Genomic DNA, 26,089 nt, shown 5'->3' with positions numbered 1-26,089 from the left:
ATAATAAACATTAAATCTAAATTTTTAGTGTGATTGCCATATCCATCAGCATTCAGATAGATGACATCATTCATTCGGCGATACACAGATAACTACTGGTAATGATTAACTTTTACTTGTTTTGTAGCTCCTGTTAAGTTGACGGCTAAATTTGGTACCATGAAGAGAAAGAGGCAAATACGGCAACTCGTAGAGCAGTTTGATGAGGGTTATGAGGATGATCTTTTTGATATGTTGGGGAATCAGACTTCCAAAAAACCCAAGGTATATTAATATTAATAATATTAAATACCATATCAATTCTGTGAGCAACTTACACAATTGATACTTTTTTTTAAACCAAACAATGGAATATCCACCCAGAGTTTTAATCAGAATTTTTATGGAACAATTTGTAATATCGTCTTTTACCGATGTATGTTAGACCTTTAATGATCACAAAAAGAAATTTAGTAAAGTAGAGAACCATATTTGTGGAATTAAAGGCAAAAGATTACTAAGAAAGGGAAAGTAAATTTTTTTTTAAAATTATATAGAAAGATTAATACAAGTCTTAATATGATACAAATAATAAATTAAACTCTGGCCATAATGAGGTTGAATAGAATAGATATATTAATAATGTAATATTAAACAACATTTTAATTAATTATAATTATCATTCACAGATTCCAAATGATGTTGTCACTGATGAGGATGATGATTTGAATGTAGACTGTACCAAGTTTCAAACACCTACTGTGCGTCCATTGAGCAGAATCCCGATGTCCACACAGAAAACACCGCATTTTGAGCTTATCAGTCCTGGCCTGTTCCATTCTATGGACAGGTAGTGTTCTTCATTTATTAAATTAAAGATAACTAACAAACAGTTGAAATTCAAAAACACGTTTGTAACATATGCACAGGCATTGTAGGATGAAAATAATGTTTTATCGTAAATCATGCTCATTTTGAGTCAGTACTATAGTTCTACCATTGATATATGTATTTTAAAATTATTTTGCATCTAGAGAACAGATGGATCCATACATACATCGCATGCAAACTAAAAGAGGGTGTGCTTCAAAATCATTTAAAGTGGTAAGAATAAACAGTACTCTTTGATCAGTGTAATTTTTGTTCATAAGGTTTACATTTTAACGACATTGATACCACGGCACAATTGGTCACTCAGAAAACTCATTTAAATAAGACCCTTTAATTGGTTACTTGAAAATATCTCCAATTAGAAAATATCACTTAATTCTGATTGCATGTTATTATCCTAATCCAATCCATAACTTCCGATTAAAATTAGGAATTTTATTTAAGAATGGTGTAACAATAGCCACTGCCAATGATGACCTTACAGGAAGAGCGTTGTTGTGATGAATGGTTGTTAGCTTCATGAAATCTTGTTGTGCAAATATGATTTAAAAAGATAAAAAGAGCTTTCCCTAATGGTTTTGCGAGATTATCTGGACACATTTGAAAACATTTTTAAAACTATGCCCTCATTAGCTTGCAGAATGTTTATCTGTAAACAGTTTTTATATTAATATGTTGACTACTTTATTAATATTGGGGAGATCGATCTTATTCTAATCTTATTTTGTAAATAAAATAAAGATAAGATTTATTGGTTATCTCTTTTGTAAGAGATCAACACTCATGCAAGAGAGGTTCGACCTGTACAACACTTACAACATTACAATCAAAATATATGAAATTAATTATAAAAGAACAAACTAATGATAACAAACAAAAATCTTCATTTTTTACTTAGTTTAAAAAGTATGTACTGTATAAGCAAAAGAAATATTACAAACACTCATTATTATACAATAATTAAGAAAAAACTTAAGGTAACAATAATAGAACATTTTTTCTTATAGTATTAATTTGAATAAAAGTTGAGCTTAAAAAAAAAATTCAAAATTAAATAAATACGCTAAAATAATAATAATAATAAAAAACAAACAAAACTAAAAAAAAAACCAAACAATAAACCTAAGTTTATATAAATAAAGTTAAATATGGCTGGTAATGTTTTTCATTAGTTGAGTGTTTTGATCCATTGCTTGTGTTATATATATTTTACAATGGTAGTCAAGTGTTTTACAAAGTTCAATATATTGGTAAACATAACATTTGTTAAAATGGGTGATAAAATCAACTGTGGACAGAAATAGGAAGTTAATATGTGTGTGTATGTGTGGTTATTCCTCCGTTAAATGGAGTGGAAGCTTACACCCACTCCTGGTAGCTCAGTAGAACTAGCAACATTTGGAGCAAAGAATTTAACTACTACTCTGATAAATGCATTTAATCTCACATTTCAGAACCAAGAACCCAAGAAACAGAAATCAGATAATTTGTTGGACCAAGTTCTGATTGAAAACAAAGAAAGCATCTTTAACGTCACCGATGGTGACTTGGACGAGGAGGAAGAAAAAGACTATTATTGGTCAGAGGAGGATATGCAATGATTTGCATTAAACATTATCTTTATCCTCAACACTATGAACCTAAATCATCTGTATTAAAATCAGTGTCATAATGTAATAATTTTATACCTTGTTCTATGAATGCGTCACCAACTGATAATGATGATTTTGAATAGAAAGTAATACAAATTTTTTAATAATAATAAATAATTTTATAAAGTGCCTAATGCAAAAAAAAAAATAGCCTCAAAGTGCTGAAGATGCCTGTTTTATATATATTGTTTTTGCCTATATTTATTATATTGCCTATTATCTGTTGCCAGGGGAAATGAATTTTATTAATTTTTATTGAGTCTGTTGCCGCAAGGATATCTGATAAATCTAAATTTCTGTATTTCTTCCTCACTATTTAATATTATGCAAATAATGAATGTTTATGAGTACAATGGAAAAAATATTTTCATGAGTTGAATGGAACAGTCAGTCTTTCAACTCATGAAAATATTCTTTCCATTTCATGAATAAAAAACATTCATTATTTGTTTTATACCTAAAATAGATTCTTGTCATTTGATATTTTAATTTAAAAATGTGCCTTTTTTCTGAATGGACATTTGTGTAATTTGATATTTATGAACAAGTCTGCCCTTTTTACAAATGGAACAGTCCAGTGTCTTTTTAACAAATCAAAAAATTGTAGTTGTTTGAAGTCATATCTTATCCTAGGCGACGTGAAATGGGCAAAAACGGAAGGAAAGAAAATGCATGAATGGAAAGAAATTTCCATGATGAATGAATATCCAATGTCACATGATACGAACTCTACCAATCAAATGACAGGGATCTATTTAGGTGTGTTATAAAAAGCATTCATCAGTCCATTGAAATTGCATTCTTTGTATGACCACCCGGAAGGACTTAAGTGCACCTTATTAATTTTTTTAAAAATTGCAGTCATTGCTTATTGGCCAATAACATTTTTTTTTATTCAATTAAATAGTACATAAATCACATTACATAGAATTGAAATAAACATAACCAAACAACAACAATAATCAATACACTATAGACTGACTGGTACTTGGTGTGGTACAAGGTTCATTGTAATAAACTTAATCTTTATATTTTGTGTGAACACAAAAAAACAAACTTCAGAATAACTTAAAAAATCAAAAACTTTTTCTCAGCCAGTATGAAATGACAATATGAACATTTCATTATTTCTGTTAAAACAGACTTTCATTTGTATAATAGTAATCTTCATATTTTAATTTGCATACAGATTATGTTAAATTTTTACTAACTGGTTAAATGTAAGATAAAAATACTTATCACATGGCTTATCAAGGTACAGTCTAATCCAGTTTTAGAAAGTTTATGGGATTTGCATTATGCTTGCAAGAATCTGTACTGTAAAAACATTAGAAACATGTTTTAGTATTAATATGCTTTTTAGTGGTTGCAGGTTTAGTAATGTTACTGTATCTATTGCAAAAATACATCACAATGTAAATGAAAATGCTGAGTTATTGCAAATTTGTTTGCCTGTTTGGAAGTTTAGAAAAACAGATTGTATAGCCTAGTTTCTCTAAATATGTGAATCATAGGTTTATTATCTGTATTAATGTTATAGTTATCATTTTGTTTGATATGTAGCACTGGATTTTGTTTTTGAAAAATACTTATTGTTGTTTTTGTTGGCATTCCCATCTTACCACTGTTTTAATGGAGCCCAAAGAATCATAAGATTAGCACTTCTGAAGTACAGTACCTAGTAACTAATTAATCCTTGAAGAAATTAGAAAAGACATATTTTTACAATAAGCAGGCTTGTACAAATAGTTAACATTTGTTTGTTGATATTTTTATGAAGTTTTACTAACATTTATTTTGATAAAAGAAATGGAACAATTTAAAGCTAAATAAGGCTCAGCCTACAGTATCAAATTTTCTTTGACAAAAAAAAAACTGTTGTATAGTGATGATGTGCCTGTATATGTTTATAATGTGATGTCATGATGACCATATTTAGGCATGTCACATGATCTTGTCAAATAAAATTTGATAGTTGGGACAGGTCTCAGCTTATATTGCCTTGCAACTTGACTCAACTCAACTGACCTGTGGCACATTGCGAGCAACCGAGTCGTGCGATTTGAGCGCTAGTTGCTCTCTGCGATTCAAAGCACCTGACAAACGATTAAATTGTCATGTGACATTAGTAACCCAATAACGCTAGTCTATTAATTATCTAAATCAAAATTGTATCAACATTTTGTAGCATTGCATGGCAACAAGTTGTAGATAATTTGCATTATTTCTACTAGATTGCATTTGACACGAGCAGCGGTACTGGCAACTAATTCTGGTAAGTTGAGTTAAGTTGCAGGGGCACATAAGCTTAGTCCAAGACATTTACAAAATTTGATGCCGTTTGTATTATATTTATATTTTTAGTTAAATAGGTTATAGGTTTTGGTAATGTTACCAGTTAAAATATTTGGACAAAATAAAATATGGTAACTTGTTAATTTCCGTTCTATTATTTACTTAATGCTGTGAACAGGCGATAATATATAATTATGCATATATATCTTATCTACATGCTATTTATATATTTATATACACTATGATTAAAAATAAATAAAAAATTGTAAATAAAACAAGAGATGTAATTGTACGAGAGATTATAACTAGATAAGGAAAGTAAAGATTAAACAAATACATCCAAAGAAATATAATTAACTTGATTTCAAAGTGGCAGACACAGACATTCATGACATTGTAGACAGTTGATGACTCTTCAACAACATGAAGGCAACAACACGGAAGAAGTACTGTATAAGTAAATCGTGAGGTTATCATCTTGTCTGGGAATGAAAAAATGTTTAAGAAAATATATCACAGGTTTATGTTCGTTTAGGCCAACAATATCTTCATCACAACAGTAAAAAAATTAATTAAATTGTAATTTTATTGCAAGTCTATGACGACTATCAGATAAATTGTGCTTCTGAAACATATAACCCTATCACTAAAACACCACCACCACCCTCAGCTACTAAGAGAATACCACGTCGAAAACACTGACTGCAGTGGCAGCTTTAGGGCCCCCACTTTTGGAAAGTGTAAAAAAAAAAAATTAATAAAATAAAAGGAAGAAAAAGAAAAAAATTTATTGCCCAAAATGCCTCAGAACGTTATTCTCGGGTGTCTAGAAAACAAAAATTTTGTGGGGGTATTCTCCGGACCCCCTAGGGTGGATCTTGATCAGTCACACTTTTGCGGGGCCCGACCTTTCAGACATCTCTGGATCGGCCCCTAGATGGATGGATTCAATGGTGTACAGTCCAAAATGTCGATTTGTCAGATAATGAAACAGACAGGATCATTTTTGTGCTGATGTCCAATAAGCTTTGTTTCACACTGGTATTTGTTTATGAAACACACTTCCTCTTCACATTAAAACTGCCATAAATGTTGCCATACTATTATTATTATCATTATTATTATGGAAATTAGACAATGTAGAAATTAGAAAACAATTAAAAAAACGATTTTAAGGGGAAAATAACATGACATTCAGGAGAAAATAACACAACACACAGGTCTCCCTCCAATTAAAGACCACTTTTGGGACCAGGGCTTTCATGGTCTTTAGAATAATAAAGATAAAAGAAATTTGTTAATTTGGGACCACAGGAAAGTGGTCTTTAATTAGAGGTGGTCCTTAATTGGAGGGGTCTTTCATTGGAGGGAGACCTGTAATTATTATTAGTATTGAAGAAAATAGCGCCACAGAACATCACTTTATGTGATGGAAATTGGCAATATACAAGTTATTATTTCGATTGATCGGTTTCTACACTCCAGCAATTTGAATGAAAATGTATTGATTAGGCCTACCATTAGGAAGTTGTTTAGACATCACAAAATTCAGTGTTGGAGATTTCATGGGGCTAGGGGCATCCCCCTACCAAAATATGAGTTGGTCATTTCAGTGGTTCAATTCACACAAACATTTTTAATGTTTGTGTGAGATGTTTTTTTTTTTGTTTCAAATGTTTGATGAGCTGGTAAAAAAGATAAAATTATTATGGACAGGACTACAACCTAAGTGTAAATTGGTAGGTATTTTTTCCATGTTTTATATTTTAGTTATTCTGAGTTGGAAATCCTGTTTACACCATGACACCACATGGAATAGGACTAGGGCTTGGATGCAACAAGCAATAAGGTTGCTCTCTACTGGAACTGGGTAGCAAGGTGTCTATCCCCCTAAAAAACACAACACTCGGCACTTAGGCATACACCAAAGGTCTATAAAACCAGGCTACTGAAGAAAATGAGCAGCAGGAAAGCACAAGCTACAATTTAGACTGAAGTTAAAAATGCACCAATCATAAATAATCTTCTAAAGTGTATCATTTTATTGTCAGTATCAAACAATCCATGCTTATGCAAAACAATCAGATTAAAAAAATAAACAAATAAAAAAAACTAATCAAATATAATAAACCTGCCAATATAATTATTATAATAATATAATAATCACAGATACATTAATACAATAACACAATGTATACAATCTCACATGAAATAGTAATGCTCAAGGGATCTGATATTAGTCTCATATATTAACATGAAACATAGGCAATAGAACTGATATTAGTCTCGCACATTCTTATGCGAGACAGGGATTCTTTGAGTGAATTTCCAAATAAGTACATCTGTTTATTAAAAATATTAGCATTTGTTATGTAATCCAAATTGTTTGCGATTTCTCCTTGAAGGTGTAACAAGCAATAATTCTTGGAATGACGCTTTAGAAATAGACCGATTCATGGAGGTACATTACTAGCTCCAAGAGTGAGTCATTTTCAGTGGTAAATGACCATTTTCTGAGCATTACAATAGAACATTCAGTGGCGCTATTTGCCTGCTACCTGTCTTTTGCACATTGGGATAAGAACATTTGGCAAGTTGAAATTATGTTGTCACCATAATTATATTCTTTTCATTAACAATTGGGACTTCTTAGTTATTTAACATACAATTGTAATACCAAAACAATATGGAACTATTAATAGATCCTTGTTATACCCAAGACAGAAATCTAACAGATTTTCAGCTCATCACAGAATATGGTATATCAACAAGACAATGGCTTGTGGTTAATCACATTTAACTTTATGCGCATTCTGATGAAATAGTTAGTTACAATATTGTAACTTGTCTGAGTTTTTCATTTTTTATCTCTAGCACAACTGTTCCTTTGTTGCGCAATATAAATGCAATAAAATTAGCATGTTAATAATACTACCAGAGGTAGATCCGGAATTCTTCAAATGAGGTGAAGGGGCACAACAGTTTCAGAATAGATAAGTGAGTATCACAAAACATTGATATGCATTGAAATTTTTAACATTTTGTGGCAAAACGGGGGGGGGGGGATGTCACCCCAGCACCCCTACTAATATGAAATGAGAAGATTTGTTCTATGTAACAACATCAAGCTAAAAAATATTTTAGTACAAAGATTACTGTACACCACTAAAAGTTTCCACACTGACCAGGATATAAACCCAATCCCATAATCAGGGGAACATTTGGGGGCGGGGGTGGAGGGTGCTGAGCCCCACCTTTTAGGAAGTTAAAAAAAAAAAATAAAAGAAATTATTGATCACCCAAAACGCCTCGGAGTTTATTCCTTGGCGTCTAGAAAACAACAATTACATAGGGTAATGTATATCTGAAAAATAGCAGGTTAGCTTCTGGGCTTATAAATAAGAGGATCATGACAATTTCTTAGTATTGATGAGGCTTAAACTCAATGGATGGGCTTAAACCTGAGTCAGTAGGATATGCACAGTTCAATGATGTAAACACAAATTAATGTACTATAATTAACAACAATTTCACATAAAATTCTCAAACTAAATTGCTTTCCAGAAGCAAACACAAAAAGAATTAACTCAAGAATACTTTGAAAGCATAAAAAGGAAATCCTAAAAACAAATAGTGATTCTTGCGCAACAAAAACAAAGTTGTAAAAGAAGCCACCATCCAGAAACATTTTTAAAAATTATTATTATTAACATTTACGTTTTATATTATGCAATAGAAAGTAGGTATGACTGGAAATATTCAACTACCATGAATTACATTATCAAATTTATCCATATAATTATAAGTAAACATTCATGAACAAAGAATAGTTTCACATCTTAGCCAATCCCATATGCTCATGTAAATACTGAAAGCGAGCCCGCATTAATACTGTTATATATTGTGATTACATTAGACACGACCTCTGACCTTTAAAATGCTTGCCTATCACATGATCATGTGGGATAGCAAATTTATTCTAATTAAACATAAATTGAGGGTTCCTGCCCTCCATAGCAGATATATATAATAATTTTGATAATGAAAATATCTTGGCTCAAGAAAGAATTACTTATATGCTTACAAGAATTCCGAAGAGTTAATACTATAGTATTGTACATGATATCAATTGCAACATTACAATATTATGCTTTAACAACAATGGCAGATTTATAGAAAATATGGATGCTCACCCCCTCACTTATAGCAGGTTTTTTCTAAAACTATGGCCATGCCCCCTAATGCCCCTAGATTTACACTCTTGCTTTAAAAATCGATATGCAGTAGGACGGCAGCTAATAATGTCCAAGTTTTAAATGTCCAATATCTTATTTATATTTTATTGTAATCCTACAGGTGTCAAATGTCAACCATCTTGATTGCTCATGTGTAAAACACTAATTCATAGATCTAGTTCTCTGATAAAACATGTAAATAATACACCAGTAATAAAAACTTAAATTTACTAGTTTGTTTTGAAAGTTTGACCATCCCATCTAGAGAGGGCAGTAGATACAGCCCAAACATCAATGAAACTGTAGTCTTCTGAAAAATTAATATTTCTTAAGCTTAGGGTTGAATTGCGCAATGACTAATAACCACAAACTGTTGTGTAAACGAGAGGTATTTTACCAAGTTTTACTGGCTATACATCTGCCTAATATTTTTCCAGGACTGGCTGGTGCACAAAGCATTAAAAAGAATACAGTCATTGCCAGGCGTCATAAAAATATTTTACCAGGACTGGTTAGTGCACACATGGGCGTCGACTGGTGGGGGTCAGGGGGACTTCGTATTAATTGTCTTCCCCACACCCACTAATAACCATTCTTCTATTGTTAAAACCCTGCTTTTTAATGGGGTGGAAAGAAGAGCAACAATTATGAATGACTCAAATAATCTCATTTAAAAACATATAACATGAGATAATCAATAGGTAATAAGTAAGATAAATCAATATTTTTATGAATGTTATTCTGCACAAAGTATTTAAGTGGGCCACTGTGTCAAGATTAAGAGATAAACTGATACACTTTTTATGTTTAATATTCTGAAAACCTAGTGTGGAAATAAATGTTAATTGTTAATGTTACCCCTAAAGCCAATTAAATGTGATAAAAGGCTAGAGCGATGGATGGAGCTTCTGGGGCTTTTCCTCTGGACTCCATCAGGGGCCCTAGCCAAAGCTTGAGGGCTGTAGCACAAGGGTTTCTTCTTTCCCATTTATCCCCCACCCCAATCTCCAATACCCACAATACACAGATCGACGCCCTTGGGTGCACAGAACCTGATTGAGAATTATTGGTGTCTAATACGCAATTTCTGAAAACCACCAGTCTATGAAATTGAACTAAAACTTTTAGCAGTGCCATCCTTATACCACAAATTATTATTTTATATAACATATCCATGTAATAGTTTCATATATTAAAGTCCACGTTCATAATTTGTTATAGTTCTAAATTGAGATTGAAATTTAAGACCTTCCATTGTGACCCAACAGTGACATCAAGTTAATTTCAACACAGCAAAATACAACCAAGTTTCAACCATTTCCATGCTACTTGGCATGGTATTGTCGAAAAGAATTGGAACCAAGCTAACCAAAGTACTACTACCACTAGTACTTATACTACTTACTACCAGGGGCGGATTTGTGGAAGGAAAGGAAAAATTGATCACCCGAAACACCTCAGAGGGTATTTTTGGGCATCTAGAAAACAAGAATTTCGTGGGGAATTCCCCCGCTCAACCAATTTTGGCACTCCCCCCCCCCCCTTTTCCACATCTCTGAATCCGCCCCTAACTACTACTGTATTTTCTAGGTCCTAGTTATGCATTCCAATTCTGTAGTAACACAATAAAGAGTACTGGCAAGTGAAAACAGAAAACATGAATAGATAATATCAAACTTGTTATTATTTATATTCAGAATATAAGGAATAATGCAAGAACATAGTACACCAAAGTAAATAAGCATTGTTGGGGTTGGAGAGGGGCCAGACATTACGATGAATATGTAAACAAATCAAAGGGTATAACTGTATTATGAGAAGTACTTTGTGAAGTAAGGTGTATATTATTTACAATGTAATCATAATTAAGTATGCTGACAAAACAGCAGGAAACATACCACATTTTTTTTGTATGTGGACAAAAATAATAATCATAAATGTGCAACAAATTAATGTTTATTTAGTAAATTGGGAGATAAATCTGTAGTAATTACCTGTAATAATACAGTATTTAACATTCAAAATATTTTGAAAGCAATGCAATAAAACCATTTTTTATATTAAAATCACTTTTCAAAAAAGTATGAGAGTTGGCAGCGATATTACCCATGGTCACTATTTCCATAATTTGGTAACCATGCAAATCTCCACTGCTCCCTGGGAGCTCAAGTATTTAATGCCACATCAACCCTACTAAATACGCTTCTATACTTCTTGGTTGGGAATAAGTGTAGGCATGCTCTGCTCAATAACACAAGTGGAATCATGCACAAAGCATAACCTACCACACACATTCTTAGAGGCAAACCACCTCTCCAAAAAACATAATACCATATATAAACAATATAGTATGATTCCTGATATCATTATACGTTCTTAATACAAATATGAAGCTTTTGAGAGGGTACATCTGAAAGGGAAATTAAGTTTCCTATGGTCACTTAAGTTACCATTAATAAAACCTGCATTAAAATAATTATAATAAACTAGCATATCAAGTAGAAAGTACTTTTCCACATCAAAAATCTTTCAATTTGTATTATTTCAACATTACACAATAAAAGAAACACTTTTTACAACATTTACCATTTATAATATATTTATCACATACAATCCAATTACCAAGTTAAATATACAACCAATATGAGTAATAAGTTTACTATTTATGCTAGCTATAAATTTAATAATCATCTTCAAAAACACAATCATCACACATATCGGTTTCAATCGTTTCTACTTTAGTATTTATCACTAATATTTATTTATTTTTTTTGTAAAAACAAGAATCTCACAGTCATTATTTAAATTGTATTATTCCAAAATTGTTCAAATGAATGAATAAAAAACAACCAAAGAAATGTGACAAATTATTACAAAACTTGTAGCATTTTCGTAAAATGCAATAAACATTTGTCATGTTAATATTGGTTGGGACTTTTTAGGTTTATCACATTCATATAGAATATTATTATTTTTAAAGGTTGAAATAAAATATGTATAATTATTATGATTACTCTGCTGGTAAAGCAAGTCTAAATTTTAATGAAGAGTTAATGAATAACTTGGAGATATTGACAAATGCAAACTTTGAATACCTAGGCTTCCACAAACTTAACTGGGAGAGAAATATGATAAATAAGTGGTGGAAAGGCGGGAATGCAGATAGAAAGAACAAAGAATAAAATATGATAGAAGAGCAATGACATGGGAAATAGTTATAAAAATGAAGAAGGGATTGTGATAGAAGTGCAAAGGTGGGAATTATGACAAAGAGAAAAATTATATAGTAATACAAAAAGCAATGGAGTGACAAGAAGCAATAGGTAATGGGGGACCAATGCAATATCAATTATAAAGAATGTTTATATTAGATATTAATGTCATAACATAAAAATCACAAGTAATAAATAATACATCGCTATGCGAAGGTAAAGTATGATTTTTTTTTTTGCCAAGGTTGCCTTGTAATAGGATTTAACATTTTTACTGGTTGTTTTTTTTTTCATTAAGTGTTAAAATATTTTATAGTTTAGAAATATTTATATTTCTATTGAATTATGTCAATTAACAGTATATTTACTGGTATACATAAAACTGAATTTTGTTTGGGCATAATAACACCAGAATACATTGATTTTTTATTCTCAAGGTTAGTAACCAACTTGCAGATTATCATATTACATACTAAACTTGATTGTTAAAGGAAATTTGCAACTGAAAAACGAAATGTGCATTTGGGTCTTTAGCAACAGGAATACAGAAAATAAAAATATTATGCAATCGCTCACAAGAACAAGCTTCCTCTCATTGCCATGGCAACATACAAAACATTCAGATACGTCAGCACATGGCTGTGTTAGGCCACAGATGAAAATCTTTGCTTTGGATGCGAGGGTCAGAATGGCCTCACCTGCGACCGATTCTAGTATCATGAAAATTTCTGAACACATTAAAAACTTTTCTCGCTCCCTTGAAACTTGTCATACGTCTACAACCATCTTCTTGTGAATATCCATAGTACCAACAATCTGGCAGAAAAAAACAAATAATAATAATAATAATAATAAACTTTATGTATAATTGATGAGATTGACATATAACTACCAACTCCCTCAAATCCATCTGCCTAACTGGTTATTAAACAGTATAATCTATTCAAGAAGTTTGTGATTAGTCATCAACCAGGTATAATATATTCAGGTAGTTTGTGATTGGTTATCAACCATGTATAATACATTCAGGTAGTTTATGATTGGTTATCAACAAGGTATAACACATTCAAGTAGGGTGTGATTGGTTATCAACCAGGTATAACACATTCAGGTATTTTGTTATTGGTTATCAACCAGGGATATTTGGTAAGTTGAACTTGCCTAAGTCGAATCAAAAATTCCACTGAGATATCGTTCGACTTAGATAAAATTCGACTTACAGATTGTTATAATGGAATACACAACAATTTGGCTCTGATGACAGATTATCAATTTCATGCAGTATCAACATTAAACGCTGTAAAATTCTCTCTAAAAGCACTTGCTTTGTCAATAATTGTGTGTGGCTCAAATAGTGTACATGAAATTTTAATTAATTGGAATGCGACTTACTCCACAAAATTCTTCGTATGAAATCTTTCCATCTCCATTCTTATCGGCATTGATTATTGTTTTATCCACAATCTGTTGAAGCTGCGTCTCTTTCAAGTTGTTCCCAACCATCATCTTCAAAACGGCAAAGAGTTCTCCGTTTGAAATAAACCCATCTTTGTCCATATCGTAAATTCTAAAGGCAACTGCAAAGAAGAAAATAAAAACAAAGCATTCCAATGTTACTTTCAAAAATTTCATTCTGATCTAGTACCGCCCTCTATAATCCAACTCTCAATACAAGGCTTAAGCTATATTCGTATTGAATACAGTATAATGTTGACAAAGATGAATGGTTTACTCTGCTGTATCATACCACTGTTGTACTTTAACACACAGTGGTTTTATGGAGATAATATTTACCTATTTATTTATTCAAATGTACGAGCACAACATTCTAATTGAAAAAAACATTAAATTATTATATTACTGCATTCAAATGTAAACTACTGTAGTTCAAATTCCAAATTTGTAACCGTGTAATAATAAGTAGAATTGCGTATCATAGAGGAAATTGTTCATAAAATACGAAACATTAATGCTTGAAAAAAACACTAGCCTAGAGATGTCATTGTTGTGCGCAATACATACTGTACAACTTGTTTCCACCTTTTGCACATTAATTGAAAAAAGAACAAGCAAACCATGCACTAATAAAAAAAATTAGAGCACGGTTGGGAATAGGAAAATAACATTGAGAGTTACAGTGATGACGTCACGAATGATTTATAAAATGTTCTATTATGCACAATATCTGACAGATCACAGTGGTCTTTTCTGCTCAGAAAAAATGCCCAGGTCATTCATCATGGGCACGATTCACTTAGTTAAACCATGGAGGTATAAAAATGGTTAAATTTAAACACACTGCATCATACGATGTTGACAAATCTATCACTCTATGAGCGCTTGACTACGCAGACCAAGTGGAATGTCATTCACAACAAAGCACATTATTTCACGTAATGAACCTTTATGGGAAAAAAAATGGAATAAATATAAAGTGAATATATAAATTTTGGCTTGGCATACACTTGGGCCGCATTAGCAGTGACACACGAGTACAAATTCATCCTCATTTAATAGTAAATGCTATTCACAACCGGTCATGCATTGTGCACATATTAAAATATACCCCTATCCTTATAGTGATCCCAGGGACTACACATACATAATGTGAAATGATGCAATTCTAAGTCGATTTAAAAGCTAATACGTAGTTGGCCATTTGCAAAAATGTGCTCAATATAATGGAAGCAAACAAATTAAATTGTATGATTGGAGAGTACATCAAGTTGGTACAGCACACAGAAATTTGTACTCAAACTCACTGGTACAAAATATATATAAATATCATTCAATTAGGTATGCACATTCTAAGAGCTCAGAAATATTCACTATTAATTTATTTCTGTTGACAACTATATGTGTTTTTAATTACTACAATTAATAATTAATTCAAACTAGGGTATATTTCACACATTTCATATTATTATAAGCCATTTGATTTCTAAATGACTCGTCTGAAACTAAACTATTTTCACATCCACACAATTATTCAACTGTATTTTGTGAAGTAATTAATTTGATATTAGTAAAAATAATTATTTGCTCCAAATATTTTATTGACTTCTTTAGATAAGGAATTCCTGAAGTAAGACTCCACAGGGTAATAATATGTCCCAATGTACAAACGACTCTACCATGTGTATGGAATTTATCTTAAAGTACCATATAGATACTGTACTTCCATATTCACATCCCTTTATAAGAAAATGTCCCAGTTTCACAGGGATACATACACATTATTGATACTTCCAAGAATATGAAAGTTCTCCTGGGAATGTACACTATCCCATCTAAAGACAATACTGACAGACACTCCCTTGTGTTATAGACATTTCTGCACTCATCTGTAAAAGTTCACTACGACACAGCTCATGTTAATAAAACATTAGTAGAAAGGGCTGCCTGTCTTCTTACTGTTTATAGTTCAGACTAACATGACATTTCCAATACACTGAAATTTCACCATACCCTAAGGTATATAATTATATATCAACAAATTGTGGATATTCCATGGGTATGGCATTTGCCAATGAGTATTCCATAGAATATAGAAATTCTATAGATGATGGACATGCTGCGGCATTTACACTGTACACATACTGTAACTATTTGCATATTCTCCTACTAATCTGTTACGATGTGCAAAGGGTATTAAGTTTCAATCTCCATTCCATCATATTGGTCTACTTATTTTGTTGGTTATTAGATATTCTGTGTCTTAAAGCATACTTACATTTCAACTTTGATTCTTTATCACCTTTGACACTGAACTGAGACACACCTTGGATAAACTCTAAAAAAAAACAGAATGAACATTATTAAGTCATGTGATTAATTATATATTCAAATAGTTCTACATAATTCTCTATATAGCAATATATTTTTCATCCAGTTTACATGGTGGAATCAATAATTTTGCAGACTCATTGGGCTGTATGCATACAGGTATGGGCAGTAACACTTGTAGCTGTCGTAAAAGAGCCACTGACAAGAGTCAGTAGTATCCAACGGAAGTATCAGGGTAAAACCTCCACTGCCAAAAAAAAAAAACAGAGTTCTTTAAGTGCACACCAGTCAGTTGTATTCAGATATTAATTACTTTGAACAAGTCAAGTAAGTAAAATAATCCCCCATAGCATATTATTAAGCCTATAATTGTTATACATGCCTGAAAATCTTACAATGTATTTTGAAATGACATTTAATAATTACATAAATCACTATCATTACTAAATTTTGTTCAGTGTACAACATCTTGCAATGCATTCTAGGAAAATAATCACGATGATCATATTGGTATTCATTACAAGAGAATGCTCATAACATGTTAACACCTCCGATTATACATTCAACATTTCCAGAATAAAATAGTCCAGACTTTAAGGCTGCCAGTCTAAGTGATCTTTTAAGAGGAAACGACTTAAAAAAGACTAGCCTATCAGGTGATTAACATCTTCATGTAAGAGAAACCAAACTAACTTATTGCTTCACTGTGTTTGCAATGCTAATAATATGTTCACTTTAAATCCAATATACTCAGCTATAATATTTATTGCAAATACACGGTATGTTTCATAATAATTAATTCAAATATATTCATGAAAAATTGTAAAATTCAATTCAAATTTCAACAAATAATTTACAATTCATAAATAATATCATACAAAATTTTAAAATATATTCACTATATTACAATTTGCAGTTAGATTAATTTATATTTCACTTTATAAACATTTCATTTAATGATATATTTCACTTATTTTATTTTAGTTTTAATATGTGACATATACAAATATATGAAATTCAATTTAATATATATATATATAAATAATTTTTTCAAATATTATAATGTGTTATTAAATTCATAAATCACTAAATTACTTAAATCTTTTCCTTTACTTTCTAATGATATAATCAAATATATTCTATCTGCATAATGCGATGTTAATTCAATTACCAATTCATTCAGAATTACAGTCAAAAAATGTTTTCTTTTTTCAAATATTCAAACAAGAATCTAAATTTTTTACTTTGCATATTGGTTATGAAACCAGACTATATCTTGAGGACGTGGGTTTGATTCCCACCTGAAAGATTGTATTCAGGATAGGCTAAAGATGCATCAATATTTTATCAGTTCTCCAAATGCAGATTGTAATCTTGAGGGTACAGTACATTGATATTATAAATCACAAATCAACTTTTAAATGCCAAGGCAAGTTAGTGTTACATGCTGGCCTTAATACTGTATAAAATCGAGTCTGTCTGCCTATATGTTTATGCTCGAGCACGGCCACAGTTGTTTACTTACAATATTTGTCGATATATCTTGACGATTGGCAAAGTATTACTGAATTTTAATTGGAAACAGAAATTTGAAGAATGAAAACAAAGAATAATGAATATGATAAAATGATACATCAAATGAAATTGCTTTATATAAAATTACATAAATAAGATATATGTTGAAGCTTGCGGTACACCACGTAAGTAGTTCTGAAAAGAACTGTTGTTGTTGAGAAAGTCTCGACGTTTCGATTGAGATGCTTCTATCATCTTCAGGAGAATAATATCTGCAGACACTCCAAACAGGGAAATACTTATATGTTTGGGTAGAGAGGCTGGATGGTGGTAAACTGACCAATGGGTGAAAGGCTAAAATATAAGCTGGATGGTGATTGGATGGATAAACTGACCAATGAGAAGACTGCTAGTGAGAGGCTAAAACAAAAGCCATTGTTCACGAAAACAAAACAAAAGGGGTGGGAACGCCCAAACAAAGGCACGGTTCCAGGGCGGGAAAGTGGGTGGGAACGACCAAAAACAAAGGCATAGTTCCAGAAGGCGGGAAATGGTGGGGCTTCGCTAGGTCCGAATAAACATGGACAGCCAAATATCGCTAATGAAAAATCCGATGTCTTGATGTACAGTATTGTGTTTGTGATATATATATATATTATTTCTTCACCATGCAAACCTTTAAGCAATAGATAAATAAGAATAACTAAGGTACTGTACAGTATAATTACGTTTAAACTTGCCTAAGTCGACTTTGCTAACTCAAATAATTTCAAAAGTCAATCTTATTTTATATGCCAAGTTGTTGTGTTATCCATCAATTAACGATCTGTAAGTTGAACAAGTTTTCAATGCCATTTTGGATTCGACATAGGCAAGTTAAACTGTATTTACTTAATACAAATGCTTTTTTATTCATTTAATACAATACTATGTAATAATTTCACTTAAATTGTTTGTAATATTCAATTAATACTATACTTCTACAGTACTATACAATAATTTCATTTAAATTGTTTGTAATATTTTGTCCCATCTTTCAACTCTTCTTTTGTCTCCTTTCCTTTGTAAACTTTTTTGGGCTTTGTCCCTTCACTTGTCATTTATTTTAAGAATTACTCTTTAAGAATCCTAAGGAGTTTTCCAAATGTTTTCCTTTTATCAATTGTTGTAATGCTTTTTATATGTGATTTTAGAATAATATTAGAATACATTGACCTTCTTCACATACTTTCTCCACATAATGTACAAAGATGAAAAAAATGGATCAATATGACTATAGTATGAACAAAATATGGATATAATACTATGCAGCGATAATGCTTTACAATAATAATTACATTATAAATGGTTGATTGCTTTGTGCTGCTCACCTTTTGATAACCTCCTTTATATTACATTCATCCTTGTTAATGAATAAATTTGAGTAGTGAAATAGAGTATAAATTTGCTTTTATAGTTTTCAGTACGATATATGATTAAAAGATACGACTGTCTGTATTTTTGGAAGTGTGACGACACAAAATAAAATATAATTACTAAATTATTACCTTGCAATTGTAAATTTGGATTGAGAAAATATTTCCCTCACTGATACTGAAGAAGCACATAATATTGTTTTATATAGTATTTCCTTGCATGACCTATGGGTGGGTATTTAGGATTGTCAGAGTCAATGTTTGCCATTCAGCAAAATATTGTTTGCATGATTGATGTCTCATTTGAAATTAATAACATATTTGATCCTAGATTAATTAAATTTTTAATGTCTTATCAACTTCTTTCACATTGCAAAACAAGAGCCTTTTTATACATTGTTTGGCGAACACTAATAGCGAACACTACAACAACAGTGTCAAGTCAAGAAATCAATATATTATTTTGATTTTTTATTCCTTCCTCCTCTAACAATCATAAAAAAGTAAGTTTGCAAAACAAGGTATTAAACAAGTCTCGTCTTATGTAAGGCCCAATAATAAAAAAATTATTAGTTTATCCCCCTCGCGCGCATGTCTTCTGGTATTGGTTTTATATTTATTTATTTATTTTTTAACATTTTTTTAGTAAATAGTGGATGTTGTTTGTATTATATTATTATATTGAATATCAATGCACCAGCAAGGGTGATATTTGCCTTCAGCAAAATAAAAAGCCTCCCTCCCTCATCACTTTTCCAGCCTAAATATGGCGATAACCTAATAATTTTTTTTATAAGGCCTAATAAATGTTGGAAAAACATTAAAAATTAAATTAAGACAATGAATTCTTCATTTAGGATCAATTTAGGATCAATTTCAAATGACACATCAATCAATCAATTAATTAAACAAACACTAATGAGTTTTAAAGATGCTGCATACACACTCACGATATTAAACAGAACTGGTGCAAGTTAAATTCCAGAGGAAAACAATACATTCTGAAAATTCTATTATACAAACAAGCAATAATTTCTATGAACAACAGACTACAGGGTCAAGGCGAAATGTTATCCTAAATGCTAGCATTATAAAACGATTTCAACTGGAAACCCTGTAGTGCTAGGCCTGAAAACCATAATCCATGTGGCTATTCCAGCCCTATTCTGATATATAACTGCAGTGCTTGCAAAACTTTTTGAGTGTGACACTCTCTTCAGGGACTAACTGCATGTGCAAGAATTAAGTAATGGGGGACCTTAGCCTAAATATATAGGATAACTTTCCCCACAGAAAAACAACTTGGTTGATCTAACAATTATCCTATTGTATTGATATTATATTATTTGTTTAATTACAACAAAGAATATTGATGAACTTGGTTTGTTTTAAATGCGTCTTACCTGACTGGGTTTCTTGCTATAGGATTAAAATAATAAATATAAATATAAAAATTACCTTTAAAATCCACTTCTCCGTTTCCATCCTCGTCGAATATGTCGATAACCCTTTGAACAAGGGGGTTCTGTTGCAGTTCTGGTAGTGACATGAACTCATCTATGCTCAGGGATCCTGAGTTATCAAGGTCCAATTTCTTGAATCTTTTCCCTAACCGTTTGATTTCATCTGCATCAACTGTAAATAAAAGCAAAAAACCTCTGGTTAAATCGCATTATTTTTTAAACATTTATTACATTTGGTATGAGGCTTGCGGTACTCTGATCACTTGGTTAGATGAATCTGTTTAATGATCAATCGAGGTTTATATGAAGTTTGCAGAGTAGGTTCTCAAGTTCTATCTACACTATAAACTGTAAACTATCAAATTTCCTGTGACAATTGGATCTGCTTTGTCCATATGGAAATATATCAATCATAATAAATACGGAAAATCACAGGGTTTTATAACTTAAAACCTAAAAAAAACCCTTAAATCCTAAAAGCTTAGGGACTAAAGTAGTGTTCCTTGTAGTCATGAGAAAAAACAAGCTTGTTTCGACAGGATTTGGACCCAGAGCCTGAGATTCGAAGGCAAGCATCGATAAGCTACAGTCCTAGTCTTTTTACAATGAATATTATGACTGACTTCATTTATTATTGTTGAGTATACTTACAATTGGAGCACATCTCCATCGGTAATGACCCTTCATTCCCCTGTGAAAATAAACAGTGATTAAATAAATAATGTGCAAAAATGGGGAATTTAATAAATCTCATTTTATGATAATTTTATTTTAATTAAATTTAAAAAGAAAAAATATTCTGATGTACGTACTTGCTCTCTGGGTAAAAATGTTGAATATGCATTATAGAAGACTTTTTATTAACTACTTTTTGAATTATTGTTGATGACAACAAATTTAGATTGTGAATATTAATCTCTGCTAAACGCTGAATTCTGTTTCTGTTGTACTGATCAGTACATGCTTAAATCGCAAAGCAAATGCATGAGGGAATAATAAATGTATGCAAATTGTTTTGGCTATGTTGATGATGTGACTAACATACAAAATAAATACCACCACTATTAAAAAAACTAAATAGATTCTTGTGATTTGGTTGGTGGATTTATTTCATTTTATTTTTATTTTATTCAATTTCCAGGTAAACCAATTACACAAGATGAAAGCTCTAGCGGAAATATAAACAGTACCCTGGGGACTGCCAAGAGTGTGAAACACTATCAGAGTGGCTCTCCAATACTGTACTTAATCAAACTAAGACACAATACAATAATAAAATACAAATTTAAATTTAAAATAATTTATGTTAAAATATTAACAAAGTTAAAAATGACAAATTACAAGATTTTAAAATTTGATATAAATAATTATTATTAAAAGCAATTAATTACTCAATTCAAATTGCACGAATAGAAGAATGAAGTGCTGTGCTAAAACTCTGTCTTTAGTTAAAATTAAGTCTCTGACTTCAGTTGATTTAACATTGACATGCGACATTGGGTATTTATTGGCAAAATAAATATATTTTGATTTGCATTACTACTGTTCATAAATATTTACTTCAATTTCTATGCAATTTTGTTTTATTCATTTTTTCCTATTGCACAATGAATGGCACCTTTTTTTTTTTAAAGGTCCCAGACCCTCAAATCCTGTCTATGAAATGGCACTGCGCTAAGAAAGGTATCCCAATTAATAATAATATAATGGTCGACTTATAGAGTGAATTTCATAGAGACCTCTACGCGATTAACATAAATAAGAATGCAAATTATAATGATACTTAACTAATCCTACTCCTTAAACTAAGCATGGTTTGGCCGTTGGCTCAGAGGAGTTCATCCACCCTTTGTTCAGCTATTTTTCTTAATGCTGCTGAATGACCATTCACCCTCCCATCCAAAAGCCGCTAAGGTCGTAGATGGGGCTGCCAGTTAGTTGCCGGCGATTTGAGTGGATGCATTTTAACGTCATACCCAGGACATCTTAACTACAACTAACACTAATCTTAACTACCAAAATGTAACTTAAACTTAAAACTGAGGGTAAAGCTATCTCCCACCGGACACCATCCCGGTATTTCCAAATACAGGTTTCAATTCAATTCTTTATTCAATTCAATTCTTTATTCCACAAATGTCACTATAAAACATACTTTTTACATATCAATTTTTTTCAAAATATGTGGAAAAAGGTATTCCACCACAAGCATTGCTCTACATGTGGGACCCTTTAAAGCTAAACTAAAAATAAAATAAAAATTTGGGGTTATTATGTATTAAAGAGAAATGTTTTCAAACTATACTTAAATAATTCCACAGAACTGGCGTCTTTTTTTGATTCAGGTAAGTTGTTCCATAATTGTGAAGAGGCAACTGAAAATGAACAGCCACCATATGTCTGTGTACGACATTTCTGTTCTAAAAGGAGGTTCTTCGATGCGTTTTGGGTATGCTGGTATCAGATCCATTATATTGCTGTGTATTATGAAGTCCGGTCTTGAATATGACTAAAAGTATTTTCAAAAAACAACTCGTTTGGAAATTTCCAACCAATGAAGGTTTCTAAGGACAGGTGAGATATGTTCATTCTCCTTTGCTTTAGTAATGATTCTTGCTGCGCAATTTTGTATTCTTTGTAGTTTAGTATTAGTTCACTCTTAACTATGCAACACTCTCTGTCTACCTTTATTTTTTATACATGTCACATGAAAACTTTGACAAGAAACTATTTTAGGTTTACCGTAAATCCAGGTTCCGGAGGAAACAATTTTTTTTTATGTTGTGCAACTGATTTTTTTTATGACACAAAAAGCATATTTGACAAAAAAAACTCAGGAACGAGATACAGATTTACCCAAATTTAAGGAAAGTTGTGCACAACATTGGATGTAGTAATAATAATAATAATTTATATAGCGCATATTGCGCAGTGCCTCTAGCCTATGCGCTTTAAAATTAAATTTGATATTAAATACTTCTTACTATATACTGTATAAGCCCATTACAACAGTATATACTATATTGGGAATAATGACATCCCATCTGTTAAATCATACAAGCATCTCGGTGTAATGCTTAGCTCTGATCTTTCTTGGAGCAAGCACGTTGATTATGTTATTTCTCGGGCCTCAAAGACTCTTGGACTTATTGCAAGAATTTCGGGTGACCCTAAGGGCAATCTTGCATATCGCAATCTGTATTTTGCTCTTTGCCGTCCCATAATTGAATAATGTACGCAGTGCCTGCTTGGCTAACTTATAAAAAATGTCATATTTCAAGCCTTGAAAAAATCTGTCATTACACTAGAGCGTACTTTGGCGGGCCGTGGAACGAACGACCTTCGACCACGAACATTTCATGATTCTTCATTTATCTTTTATCATTAATTGTCTCTACATGAAAAATTGTGTTGATGTTACTAATATTCAAGTTAATTGCCGTCAGGTTACAACACTTAAGTTTATTGAAAATTTCGCTCGTACCGATGCTTACAAATTTTCACAAATATTCATTTTAGTAAACTTTTTAATTCCCTCCCTGATGAAGTTAGATGCTCCTTGCTTTTCTTGAGCAACTATTTCATTAAACTTGCAAAAATATTTCTCAACGAAAATGTTGAGATTCATTAATTCCGTATGTGCCTGTTTGATCATGATTTTGCATCGTGGTCACTTGATAATTATGAGATCCCTTGCAATAATATTTTATATTAAAATATTTTAATATTATATTTTTCTAAATGATATATATTATATCTTTTGTGTTGTTTTCTGTGTGTTGAGTGCTGATTGGAGAGCCAGATGATAGTGGCACTTTTGTGTACTTTTGCTTATCCTGGGTTGGCAGCACTCTTTGTTTTGGTTTCTGTTTTTATTGTCTTTTAATTGTAATTTTGATTGTAATTTTAACCAGAAATAAATTTGAATTTGAATTTACAGTTGTCAACCAAAACAAAATCTAATTTTTTAAATACAGTACTCACTGTAATAATCAAACTCATGAAAATATTCTTCCCATTGCACTCATAAACATTCATTACAGATCTCCCTCCAATGAGAGACCACCTCCAATTAAATACAACTTTCTTGTGGTCCTGATTAAATGTCGATGTTTTATCATTAGATGGTCCCTCCAATTAAAGACTCCCTCTAATTAGAGACCAAAGAGCAAGGTTTTTGTGGACCTAACTGAAAATTTTCCCTCTAATTAAAGACCACTTTAAAATAAGTACTAATTGTAATGCATTTTTTATAATAAACGTTTACATCTCTACATACATCAGAATACCATGCATTTACAGTACACTCTACTAAGATGATATTTTGTGTATACTTGCTCCATTTTAAATGTACAGAAGTGCTCTATTCTGTTGATCATTAATCCTACTTCCATTTTATTTTTTCAATCCTCTGCTAGAAACTTTCTAGTTTTTATCATCTTTTATTTTGTACATCCACATATCTTAATCTTGGTCTTAGTCCTACGAGTGATTCTCTGTCTCCACTGAAGATAAAGTACATGGCATTTCCATCCCGTATACTGCTCCTCTCTTACTGGCTTCCCAGAGACGACAGCTCTACCTCCGTTTGAACATTGCTTTAGAAACAAGCTGATATATTTACCCCTGTTTGGGGGGGTAACAGCCCCCCTTGTCGGGGAAGAGCTGGTGCACCACTGCAACCCATTCAATTGCAATTATACAACACCTCACACATAAGGTAGCACTGCTTGCACTAAATAGTTTTAAATCCCTAAAATTTTGACAGCTAAGTAAGGCATGCTTGAATTGTAATTTCAGCGCTCAAGATTTTATTTTGGACAGGAGGTCCAAGCGGGTTATCCAGAAGTCCCCAACGGGGGTCCTTTGCCACTGGACCCTTCTAGCGCCGCTGCTGCACTAGCGTTTTCAATGTTGCCTGGCTCCGTTCTCAGTAACAATTCCTCACTTTCTGCAGGAATCCACGAAGTCATATCCTTGTACACATGGTATCCTCTCACAAAAGTTTCAATAATTTGAAATGAATTTTCTTCCAGATTCTATTTTGACAGTACAGTAAAAGACAAGATGTTTGGTGGTTTCATTTCAGCAGAAGATAACCGGATTTGTTTACAACAGCTCATGCTCGAGTAGCTCTGAACCCTACTTATGGTTAATGAGTTAATAAGTCTTGTCTGAGACAACTTGTATAGTTGTCTCAGGTCTTGTTGAAGTATAGCATTTGTTTGGTAGATTTTTTTTTTATATAATTAAAAGTCAATGAACCTTTAAAACAGTTGTTCATTTGATTTAATTTTTCATGTGAAATTCATTCGAAAACAGTTTGACCAAAACAATTAATCTTATATTTATGTGTTGATTTCGCCTAGCTAGGCCGGATTATGACCGGTTGAGCCGCCGACAAGTTAAGCCGCCGGTCATTTCTATGTAACGCCAAGCGCGTCTCTCAGTGAATGTAGTGCGTTAATTGCGGCGTATTTCAATTAACTTATTCGTTCTTGGTACTGTACTGTTGTTCGGGATGTATTTCAGTTTATTTACTCAATTATTTCAATTTATTTAATACTCGGTTTTTGCACTGATTTATTAAATATTTTTGGGATGTATTTCAATTTATTTACTTGTTCTTTCTATCGTTTTAATTTA

General features: G+C 31.7%; 2 protein-coding genes across 2 annotated transcripts in view; one reads left to right on the top strand and one right to left on the bottom strand.

Moving 5' to 3' along the window:
• Positions 1 to 5,080, top strand: part of LOC117116345 (mis18-binding protein 1-like) — a 14,687-nt gene extending 9,607 nt beyond the window's left edge. Inside the window, exons 11-14 of the mRNA XM_033260360.1 lie at positions 128 to 264; positions 669 to 829; positions 1,014 to 1,083; positions 2,325 to 5,080. Coding sequence (XP_033116251.1) covers positions 128 to 264; positions 669 to 829; positions 1,014 to 1,083; positions 2,325 to 2,471 — 515 coding nt within the window. The 3' untranslated portion in view covers positions 2,472 to 5,080. The remainder of the gene's footprint in view (positions 1 to 127; positions 265 to 668; positions 830 to 1,013; positions 1,084 to 2,324) is intronic.
• Positions 5,081 to 6,836: 1,756 nt separating this feature from the next.
• LOC117116344 (calcineurin subunit B type 1) lies at positions 6,837 to 21,134 on the bottom strand (the record flags this gene model as incomplete). Its single annotated transcript, XM_033260359.1, is given in 5 exon segments — positions 6,837 to 13,080; positions 13,657 to 13,841; positions 15,998 to 16,057; positions 20,439 to 20,615; positions 21,095 to 21,134. Coding segments are annotated over 5 exon segments (510 nt in total), but the record flags the coding sequence as incomplete, so codon positions are not given.
• Positions 21,135 to 26,089: the final 4,955 nt, after the last annotated feature.

The sequence above is a fragment of the Anneissia japonica genome, unplaced genomic scaffold, assembly GCF_011630105.1.
Source record: "Anneissia japonica isolate Jap-2015-1 unplaced genomic scaffold, ASM1163010v1 scaffold288280_len83618_cov193, whole genome shotgun sequence".
Taxonomy (NCBI): domain Eukaryota; kingdom Metazoa; phylum Echinodermata; class Crinoidea; order Comatulida; family Comatulidae; genus Anneissia; species Anneissia japonica.
This window is presented reverse-complemented; position numbering and strand designations above follow the sequence as displayed.